The sequence below is a fragment of the Taudactylus pleione genome, unplaced genomic scaffold (genome assembly GCF_031769625.1).
Source record: "Taudactylus pleione unplaced genomic scaffold, aTauple2 ptg000157l, whole genome shotgun sequence".
Lineage (NCBI taxonomy): Eukaryota > Metazoa > Chordata > Amphibia > Anura > Myobatrachidae > Taudactylus > Taudactylus pleione.
The window spans coordinates 6613248-6625114 of NW_028284559.1; the positions used below are offsets into that span (position 1 = coordinate 6613248).

An 11867-nucleotide genomic window follows, 5' to 3' on the forward strand; every position below is an offset into this window, starting at 1 on the left:
ATGGCTGCAGACATACATTACATTTAAATTCAGGTGGATCGTCGATCTGGCTAATGGGTGGTCCTGACTTCGGACTCCAGGCGCTCATTGGCCAGATCACTGATCCTCCTGAATTTAAATGTCATTTATGTTTGCGGCTGCCCGGTCAGGAAATTATTTAATTGCCTGGCATTGCCCGCCCCTGAGTGGGAGGAGCTAGCTAATAACTTTTTGTTACTCTTTAGTCTTCCACCTCCAGTTTATAATTATGTCTTATTTTTTAAAATAAAATGATTTGTAAAACAAGACTGCCTTTTTTTTATAACTTTGATATATTTTAATATTCATATTGATTACACAATTCTCCTCCATGAGCTGTGTATGTTCAGCTCTATAAATCTGTCCTGATAATAAGTATACAGCCTGTGCACAATTTTAGAAGGCATTTTGTAATTTATTTATTTTTACTGTTTTGTTACCTGTTGTTGTTGTTGACATTACATAACTATTTATTTTGTGCCCTACTTTCTAATTTTTGTCTCCAGCATGCATTATTTTACACTTTGCTGTTTTACATTTTAGATTCCACACTTTTGTCCATTCCATAAACTCTAGTTATTAATCATTTGACTTACCTCATTTGGTTTACCAACATCATTACAAACATTTGTATCACCTGCAAAAAACATAACAAGACCTCAAGTAATATAATTAATGAATACATTAAACCATACAGAGCCCTGTACTGAACTTTGAGGTTCTCCCCTGGTTATCAGCACTTCCTCTGAGCTTTGACTATAACTCATCTCCTGTCCTTTTGTCCAACCATTTTCCATTCCATTATCTTTAAGGCAAATCCATTTTCTTTCTATTGTTGGACACCATAACAAGTAACTTAGTAAAATCTAAATGAGCACTGATGATTGATCCACTCCGATCTTTACTTATTACTGAGTCAAAACATTCTCTCAAACTAGTTTAACAAGATCTCCCAGCAATAAACTCATAGCGGTATATTTGCCAAAGGTCGATTTAAATAGAGTTAGATTGATTTAAATATCGATTAAAATCGACCTTTAGTAAATATACCCCATAGTGCTATGAACCTTGTAAACCAATACTGCCTTGGATCTTGTCTTTTGTTTAACTATAAATTCCCTGTTTTTTTTTATGTGAGACACACATGTCTGTGATCAGCAAATTCTTTCTTACTGGCTATTTTGTGTAGTAGAACTACCTTTGTCTTTCTATAACCTGAATAATACCTATTACCAGTGAGTCTGGTTAATGTGACTGCAAGCACTAGTCTTATTTTTTTTTAAGTAATAGTATTGGATTTATACCATTTGGAACCATCTACATTTAATTTTGCAAGTTGCAGTAACATATCTTAATAAACAAATTTGTAATTGCTCACTGTAAAGCAGAAGTGTTTTGTCTTTTCCCTCTAGTTCACATAACCCATTTGGATTTTCAACAGTAAATACAGAGCAAAATGGTTATTCAGAAAATGACTGGAAAATGATTTAAGACTCTTAGGACATGAATTTGCACTAACAAATATTAATGCCACACCTTTATTAGAATGTAATAATATTTTATTCTCCCTTATTACCTGTATTTCTAAAGGCTTTTAAGCAGAACTTATTTTATTTTGTTTCCGAATTTCCCTACGATTTAATACATTCTGACATTGTACTGGACACAAAAAATGACATAATGTACAAAACACGTGTATATGCATAAAATAGTTTATTAACATAAATGAAAATAATACAATTGACAATAAAAATAGAACAAATAAATAAATACTTTAAACAATACATTTAGATTACTGAAGGGGCCAGCCCATAGGAAATGATACTCTGGTGAACAAGGTGCATAATGATGGTCTTGAAAATAATATTACTAAAAGTTTATACCATCTGCAATTAAATTCTTGCCATCCTCACTCATAGACATATCGCAAATTGAATGTCTTCTTTGGCAGATAGGTGACAACCTGGTTTATATGTACCTTGTTACTAGATAAAACAGTCATTTTAAAACAGCAACACAACAGAGAGTGTGATTTTCTTTCGTCCTTGGGTAGCTACGTACACACTGGCGTTAAAGTACTGTATTTAAGCGGCTTTGTTGTTGCTGTTTGTTAAATGCATTCATTAGTATAATAATTATCTAAAACAGAATGTGTGTACGTTGGTATATGATATCGTGAGTTGCAACATGGGTGACACACCAAAAGGGGAAGCAGTCGGGAAGCCGACAGACGGAATACTGACCGCCGGCTTCCTGACTGTCTAATCCCGGCAAGGGTAAAATGACAGGCGTCGAAATCTCGATGCCTGTCATTTTACCTACGCCGGGAGCCGCTATTAAGTAAATCATACTGACCCCACCAAAAGGTATAAACAAATGCGTATTCTTTGAGAAATAGGGAATGGATTACAGTGTCAAAACTTAAATTTACTACATCAAAATGGATGTGCGGCGAAAAAATGCGAAAGAAGAATACAAAATAAATGTGCTGTAATGTCAACAATAAGAGAATGACCTTGGGGTTATAAATTTAGAAGATCTGAAGGTAAGCCAGCAATTTGTCCATCCCCCCCCCAACATTTAGAATGCCAGATTACATTGACCTCTAGGTAAGATACTGTATGTTTCTAACACAAATTAAGTGCACATAAAAGCAGTGGCAGGGAAAATCTTTGTACAAAATGCTAATAATTCCCTTTTCACCGCATTTAACTTGTATTAGTTTGCATTGCTTCTTTTTCCACTACAGTGTGTCTGACGTGCACCAGCGCAGTAGGAAATGACTTCCATTTCAGTGGTACCACATTGTAAATGAAATGAGAGGCGTTAACATATGAGTTTGGCTGGAAAAAGATAGCAACATCCTATTTTCACACATAAGCATGTTAAAAACAGAATTAATACACTTATAAACTCCAGAAAACAACATATGAAATGTAACCATAAATCTAATGTAGTTAATACATGTTTTTACATGCATTAGAGAAGGTACAATACCAGTGTGTACTTTGCCTTACTCTTTAATAATAGATGTTGCTAAGCGCCTCGTCCACAAGAGGTCTCCTGAGAACAGCTTTTAGAATAGCATCTATATTGCTAGTAAATCTTAATAAAAATGTAAATAAATGCCCTCTACAGTGTTGCTGATTTAAAATACAAAAAAACAACATTGTTCCTTCCACAGAAATAAATATATAATAAAATAATTATATAAATTACTAAACTTAGAAATAATTTACTGGTTGTATATATATGTACAAAGTTCATGCCACCCTGACTAGTGGATATACCCTCATGAGGACTGGTTCAGTAAACAACGTAAAGCCGTATTAAACCGCTTCATTGTTGAAGAATATGGCATCTATTTGCCATGTACAGCGAATAATTTCTTAGTAGTCACTGCTGAAAAATATTCTTTGAAATGCTCTAGACACTAATGACTTTGAAAAAGGTTTTTCACCTGGCTAACATATTCTGATTATACTTATACATTCCAATGTGTTGTAAGTACATTGATCCAGGACAGGCAGTTAGAGTGGGAATTTCTTCTGCTGGCTACACTCGCTGATATGATAGGCGACATCAGGTACATAGTACAATATCTATGTGTTGTCCACAAAATAGCCGTGAGGCATGATGGTAAACACGGTCAGAAAACTGACTGCTACTGGATACCTCAGCCATCATCTTGTAACTGCAGGACTCACTGACCCAGAAAGAACTATGCAAGTCGGCCTGAGTACTGAACGGATGTATATAGTTCAATTTGGCAAACCACCTGCATGGCTAAACTGTACAATAATTATGAGGCAGGAAAACTGCATGCATGGCCAACATCTCAAACACATGGGGTTGATATAACCTTCTAAAAACAACAGGTGGAAAAGTTGTCCAATCAGATTATGACTAACAATTTAGTGAGTGTACTTGATAAATGATAATTAGTAGCTGATTGGTTGCTATGGGCAAGGTAACAGTCCATAACAATTGTTTATCCCAATAAATAGTCCATGCCCTATATTCTGCCTGTGATCTATCTGCTTTATCATGTGCAAAGCATATAAATCACCGATCCATAGTTCAAACTACAATGCACTCCATTAATTGGCATACACACACTGTTATTTACTCAGAGTGCAATGCCTAGTAATTAATAGCAGCAACAAAAGAAAACCCCAAACAGATGAAGCCAAATGTGCAGTATGTCATGGCTTACATATGTTACTTCCGTTCTTAACATGAAATCTAACCATCAGACTTGGCTGGCAGAGTAAGCCCAACAGGATTCCCTTCTTGCCTCTACCTTCCATTTAATCTGAGCTATTGACAAGACTGTGCACTCATTTTGGAATAATGTTATTTCTCACTTTAATGGAGTCAGCCATGTTATTTCTCACATTAATCGTTTCAGCCATGTTCTCCTCTATCCAGCGCAAGTAGTTTGTGATTCGGGTGTATACTCCAGGTTTGTTCTCCTTGGCACACTCTTCCCCCCAGCTAATTATACCATACTGCACCATTTGCCCATTGTGCTGGCAGGTCAGAGGGCCACCAGAATCTCCCTAACAAAAAAAAATTTAAATAAATCATTAGCAAAATAAAATATGACAAAAGACCAGCATTTAAGCAATCTAATTCAATACATTCACTCAACAGTCCAGATAACCACTAGGGGGCAGACATTGTTTATTCAACATCATAAACTCACCTTGCAAGCATCCACTTTCCACTCTGGATGTCCAGCACAGAACATATTGCTGTTAATCAGCTTCCCATAGTATTGCGCAGACTGGCACACTTCTTGCGAGATGAGCTGAACGGATGTAGACTTCAGGGCTTGGGAGAAGAGAAAGCTATCTAGAGAAAGGAAAAGGCAGGTAAGCCTTGGCAGAGTGTTGGCTAAACATACATTTCTATATACCGGTACAGTAAAAGTACAACGTTAATAAATGTGGAAAAAAATGCATTAATTTACCATATGCCTCTTTTCCAAATCCAGCGATCTCACAGTGCGTCCCATCCTTCAGTCTCATATCAGCTGACGGCAAACAGATGGTCTGTACAGAACTGGTCATCGAAGCGCACTGTCCTGATGCAGAACGGATCTTCATCAGCGCTATAATAAAGGGTTCTGGGAGTTAGTAGCTGGCCAGGAAAATCTATTGTCTCAACGGATCTCTGGACAAAGAAAACACTTGTTTCATAGGGCACTATACCGATTTATCTGTAAGTACTCTATTATACACTAAACTTTTGTAAGTAGGACATTTTTTCTAGTTTCACTAATTAAGAAAAGCCCAAGCAATGTTTTACTGGTTTCTTCCTACCGATCAGTTGTTTTTTGCATTTCTTACCAATATCATTGTTCAATGCGTTCGCCCGATCACTGTAATGTTGGTGACGGATTATTTTCTCCACCTGAAATCTCTGTTCCCTGTACTCATTTGTCTCATCAATGTTAGATTTTCCCAGGATGACCACATAATCCTTGGGCTCTGGAAAATCACTGAATCGAACACAAACATCAAAGGTCAAGCCAGGTTGCAAGTCATAGAGGTGTGTGTGTGTCTGTGTGTCATGGAACATATTTATACCCATTTACTTCCCATATCTAATAGCAGCTGGCAATCGTGGCGACAATTTACAAATTTAACACTATGCCATGATTGTGATACACATGTAAAGGTAAAATAAAATATGACTATTTCAAATAATGGTATTGAAAGTAATTTAGTTATTCCCCAGTCATTATTTGTCATGTTGTTTGGACAACGTGTCCCCAAGAAAGCATGTTGGGTGGTCGCCTACCTGTCTGGAAAGCAATGGGCTGCAGTAAGCACCCAGCAGGGGTGAATGAGACTCGCTCCACACTGAAAGTATTGCTGTTGTTTACTTCTCCTGTCAACCTGGTAAAGTGTGGCTACCCATGGCTGGGACTCAATAGGACTGCTGTTTCCTCCAACTATTTTATACATTTTGTGCTGACGATGGCCACAGGAGGATTCTGTGTCATAAAGAGAGAGTACGGTCATCCCAGGTCATTCACAAAAACATAAATATGTTTTTTTTTTCACAAAAATAGGCTACATTTCCCCAAAGCCTTGTGAAATAGCCATTGTGTAAACTTGCCAAATTCCCATTTAAGCATTGTTCCCTCCTGCAGTATGGTCTCTGGATTCCACAGTCAACAGTGGCCTCCAAGCCAAAAACAGAGCAGCAAGGAAGTTTACAAATGTACCAGTATTAACAGTATAATGTTTTATTTTGCCACACGCAGTATAACAAAAATACCACTAGATGGAGACATTGTTTGGAAAAACTGAAATACACAATATTTTTGGCAGAAGATTGACATTTGTGTTTTGTTGCACATACACCCACCTGTGGGTTTTTCTGATTCACACTGCGACAGCTGGCAAAACATGCTTACAATGCCTGTTGATCCCTTAATGTAGCACCATGGTTTGAGGCCATTGTTTGGGTTCCTGGATGGAAAAAAAGATTATTATGAGTTACACCTCTTACACAATACACTTGTTGATGCTTATATGTTAATTAGGGTCAACCTAAAGCATTTTTTTTATTGGAAGAAAGAGAGGGATCTGAGAGAGAAAATAGAATAAATAGATACATGTAAATCTGTACTAAATATCAACAGCTGCAGAATGAGGTATGCTATGAAATGAGTGCAGGTACAGTAGGTTAACCGAATCCTTATTTTTATGGAGAACTTAGTGGAATTCATTTAGAACCCAACTCAGTGGAAAGTGACCATTAAAGTGTGTGCAATGTTACCTGCAGTGGTTGTGTGCAATGTTACCTGCAGTGGTTGTGTGCAATGTTACCTGCAGTGGTTGTGTGCAATGTTACCTGCAGTGGTTGTGTGCAATGTTACCTGCAGTGGTTGTGTGCAATGTTACCTGCAGTTGTTGTGCTTCCCTAGTCCAAGTTTTAGTGCATCCTTCATTTGAGCATTGAAATAATGATTTCTCAAGAATGAAGAATCCCATTGCAGACAGTCATAGTTGCTGCTGGTTGTAGATGCCGTTCCGCGGTAATCATTGCCATTGTCTTTATAGCACTTAGATCTCAAGTCTGGAAGAGAAGATTTATTAAATTAGGAACAGAACAAGCATATTAGATTTACATAGTGAATACAGCTGATTACAGGCGTTATCTCAAAGACAATTTCCAGCACTGAACTACTTGTCCTGGACTCAGCAGCTCTGTATTGTTGATTCTAATTCTACCCTGTAAATATTCAGGGAAATATAAGTATGTAATTGTGCTGCTTATGGACTCACCATGCACATAATGCACCTAATGTATTGAATTGTTTCATTTTACTGCTTTACTGTATTTTGCAGCTAAAGAATGAATCATACTTGTCAACTCAAAGTTTGGGAGACTCGCGTATTTCAAAGTGCTTTCCTGTACTCCCGAGTAGGCCAGCACCTAGATACGACCACTTCCGTACAGAAGTGAGCAATCAGGTGGCTATATAACGTGATTTGGGATGAATTGGTTCATCGTGGCCACTGCACCCAATGCGAAACGCAGCATTGTACAGCAAGGAAACAGAGAAAGGATGACGCATTTCACGGCACCACTTCCCACCTGGGCCTCCCTCTCCAATATTTCCTGGGAGGCCGGGATATAAAGAAGTCAGTAACTATGGATAGTTTGTGTATTCTTTTGAAACATAGCAAGGATATACACGATGGAAACTTTGCTCTATGAAATACACTTCTTGTTTCTTTAGGTGATAAATGTAGTTTCCAGATATTTTTTTATTTCATCTTTTATTATCCAGAGGTACCAGTCTGAACTATGAATAAAAGTTACATGAATACAGATGCAAATACCAATATACTGTACATAGAAGCTGTATGTTGGTGTATGAGCTGTGGAGTGTTAACATGCTGTATACCTTTTTCACAGTGCACTCCAGTGTACCCTATGGGGCACATACATCTAGAAGATTTTTTGATGGCTCTGTAAGCTGCCCTTCCTCCATGCAAGCAGACAATTTCTGTGGAGAGAGAAAATAAAATGGAGACATTAGCACATGAAAACAAACAGCAGACATAAAACTAAACAGTACCTCACAAAGCTAAATAAATGAACCACTTCCATCTTTACAGTAACATTTACCATTCATTTCTATTTTTTTAAATGAATGCTGCTTACATAATGTCATCTCAACTGTACATTTTAATCTGCTATAGGAGTCCATTATTATGCTCTTCTTTGAGGAAGGATTATACATAGCACTGAGTATTTCTGTAGACATATTATATTTTCTGGGACCTTTATGCGCTAGTGTGTAATATAATTATATATTACTCATTTTCATGAGGTAGTTTTAAGCACACTATACTATTTTAAAAATACGTATAATAACTTGTGTCAAAAAAAACACAGTACTTTACAGATAAATTGTCTAAAACGTAAATGTAACCACTTAGTTGTAATAAATGTTGAAAGTAGCACATTTGCGGCTTATGGAAAAATAGATGTAGCATTTGTTACATGACTGCAGACAGTGCATACCTTCCTGGTCCTTTGGTTTTTTGGGGGGTTTCTGAAAGAGAAAATGTTTGTTTCATCAGCTCTGTAATATACTCTGCAATATATAGTACCTGAAAGCGGTGTAACAACAACAGCGATAATAACATACCGATTCCATTCCTGTGAGTAGCACCAAAAGAATAGCTGAGGCGAGGAGAAGTTTCATCTTCAATTCTATGGAGTTCTTATATCTGAAATAAAAGTCATAATATTAGATCTACTACGTAAAAAAAATGTATTAAAAAAAGTTTATTTATAATATAAATAAAGCAAAACATAATGGACATACAGTACATGACTTTGTCCAGTGGGCTGTATTTTCTACATACCTGTTTTGTAGCATATGGAAACATTTGACCTGTATATTATTTATTAACTGTTCTTTATATAGTGCGCACATATTCTGCAGTGCTTTACAATATTTCAATCATTTACATCAATCCCTGTCTCAGTGGAGCTTACAATTTATGGGCACCATGTAACAACAATACATAACCCCTTGAGCACTCGCTTAAAGGGGTTATGTCATCCTTTTACTATTCAACAAACAGCGGTAATCTAAGATTACAACGGTTTGTCACTGCATTGCTCTCACCTTTAGATGCCAGTAATGGGGACCTGACAGCAGCCTTTCCAGCTTCAGTGAAGCCTTCCAGGCACTGCCGGGTCCCCGCTGGGTTAAACAGTCCTGTAAATGCGCATACTGACAATCGCGCATGCGCATGACAGAGTAGCCCGTCGCTGGCAGTTGAGCAGAGGACCGTCCCAACGAGGAGGATGTTGCTGGACCCCACCAGAGGGGTAAGTAATGATAGATACCAGGGGAATATTTGTTTGTATCACTGCGATACTAAACAAAATATTTAAGTTCGCTGTTAAATGGGGCCCTATATTCCCTACCACATGGAGATACACACTGTGGTTAATTGAATATGGTCAGAAACCAATGAACCTGCTAGTATGTTTTTTGGCATACTGGAAGAACAGACAAACTCCACACAGACATGACCCTAGTCGAATCAAACCCATGCCCCTTGTACTGTGAGGCAGCAACGCTATCCATCTCACCACCATGCTGCCCCAGTCTGTTTATGTGTCGTAAACTGGGAGTCATATATAAATCAGAGCTGCCACTAGTTGTTCTGCCAAATTCAAATCATATATAAATAATATATACTTCACAGGAAACACAATTATTGCCAAACTATTAATATATGAACTGGTAATATACTTGTTTGGCAATTTCACACAGAATCCCCTACATTTATTCTGAAAGGACCATACAAAGGTGTCAATTCAATTAGACATGACATAGTGGAGTCTAGGAGTAAGTGCGGCTATATGCTATTGTGGATCCACAAATCTGGGATGTAATTGGTCTGCGTGGCTGTTGGTGGCATTTCCACGCCATTCCAACGGCAACTCACCCCCTTCGCGTCTAGTTGAAATGACCGGAAAATGTTGGTTGGTATCATTAGGCTATTTTCATTTCAGTATACCCTCACCAGACAATAATCTATCAGAAGTAGCAGACTGCAGTACCAGAGGCCCAACTAGAAATCTATATGGAAGACAGAAGTCAAATAAACATTGCAAACTTTGCTGCATCAAGGGGATCGTTTTGGCCTTCATAACATACCAGTAGCACTATTGTCCCTCAGCTAAACACCATGCAACTCCAAATAATGATAGTAATAATAGTGGACTACAAAAAGAACTTTAACTAGCTCCAGGCATTGAGATAGTGTTGTCCTTCATATGTTTTGCTAGGAAAAATATGTAACCAAACCAAGCAGCATATAAGAATATTGCAAATGAGTGTTAAATAAAATGAACATTTAAAAAAAACAAAAAACATTTTTGTGCTGCCTGTAAACAATTATAGCCTAAATAATGCCTTAGCTGAATAACGTACTGCTGTGGTGTTAATGACATTAATTTGGGTATATAATGGATTTAAAAGACAAATGTAGAAGGATAAATAGAAAAACACACTAGCATGTGTCAGTGGCATCACATAAGCCTCCTCCCAAAAGGAAGACTTGGGCTACTTCATGTAAAAAATCTCACATTTGTACTAGAGAACAGCAGCTTTTATAGTTAAATCGTTTGGATCGATTATTGTCACCATCATCATAAGAATGACAAATGATGCACTAGTTTAGGACATGAGCTGCAATACACAGCAGTGTGGCTGCAGCTTTCCAGCTCCATATCGTACATTCAGAATTATGCTGTAGTTAACGTAATCTTATAAATAAGTATGTGCATTGCAGAACTGCTAGAGATGCCACTCACCAGTATGGGTAATAATCCCAGCGCTTGTGTGCACTGATTCTCTATTATCTATCTCTGCAAGTGCAAACAGATGTCCTGATGTCCTCCTGTCCTGCAGCAGCCAGGACTGTTCCTTATAATGTGCAGCTCTGCACCTTGATTGGCTGGCGCCGTGCCCCGGGCGTGGCGGCTTTATGCAGAGGCTGTACCGCAGCAGCCGCATCCTCCTGTACATTAGTGATGGGACCTGTGACTCAGGCACCGGGGAATTCACAGAGCCTGGTGTCGAAGTAGAGGATGAGATTAACCACGTGTGCACCGGAGACAGCAGCAGGAAATCCGGAACGCTTGCTATACTAAATACACATTTATAGGCTGCAGTTGCAAATCATTCCATTGTTCCCCTAGCAGAGTCCGTCCAGGATTATGGGGGGGGGGGGGCGGCGGCGGCGGCTTGTATGTCTGGGCAGCTTGCCGTGGCTGGCATATGGCTATTGGCACCTTCCGGCACCTACCTACTTCCTGTAGTGTGCCAGGCGGGTTGGGTACGGGATGCCGGCGCTTGTACATACACACAAATAGGAAGGGCTGTACTAACGCTAAAATGCAGTCAAAACTCCAAGAAGTGCTGTTTTCAGTTTTTTGATTCATATGGGAAATATGCAAAACTTTCCAGAACTTGTGCCTGGTGGGCAAAACTTCATTTATAGATGACGTTGCCTATTATTTATTATTTTTGTCCTTTATGTGGTGCCACAAGGGTTACACAGCACCTTACAAAGTAAATGAACAAATGAGTGAACAAGAAAACAGTTACTTAAGCTGGCCACACACTAGACCAACTTACATCCAACCAGCCAACTTGTTGATTGGTTGGAATGAAAACCTGGTAACGTATGGGAGTAAATGATGATCAGCAATTTGCTCCTAAATGCCAGAAAACAGATGAAAATGGTCGTTCAGACAAGTCTGTTAAATGTTTCATATAAACTACTTGTTCA

General features: G+C 38.3%; 1 protein-coding gene across 1 annotated transcript; it reads right to left on the bottom strand.

Moving 5' to 3' along the window:
* Window positions 1–1712: 1712 nt before the first annotated feature.
* On the bottom strand, window positions 1713–11063 carry PLAU (plasminogen activator, urokinase). Its single transcript, XM_088474979.1, has 11 exons — window positions 10888–11063; window positions 8699–8780; window positions 8572–8602; window positions 7949–8050; window positions 6939–7113; window positions 6400–6503; window positions 5827–6022; window positions 5373–5524; window positions 4994–5134; window positions 4727–4875; window positions 1713–4580 (listed from the first exon to the last, which is right to left on the bottom strand). The coding sequence occupies exons 2-11, from the start codon at window positions 8753–8755 to the stop codon at window positions 4359–4361; spliced, it is 1329 nt and encodes a 442-aa protein (XP_088331105.1). The 5' UTR covers window positions 8756–8780; window positions 10888–11063; the 3' UTR covers window positions 1713–4358.
* Window positions 11064–11867: the final 804 nt, after the last annotated feature.

Coding starts and splice junctions, on each gene's coding strand:
- PLAU (XM_088474979.1), bottom strand. CDS start 8,755: ATGAAACTTCTCCTCGCCTCAGCTATTCTTTTGGTGCTACTCACAGGA. Junction 6,504..6,938: donor GGGAAGCACAACAACTGCAG/GTAACATTGCAC, acceptor TTTTCCATCCAG/GAACCCAAACAATGGCCTCA. Junction 5,135..5,372: donor CGCATTGAACAATGATATTG/GTAAGAAATGCA, acceptor CCTTTATTATAG/CGCTGATGAAGATCCGTTCT.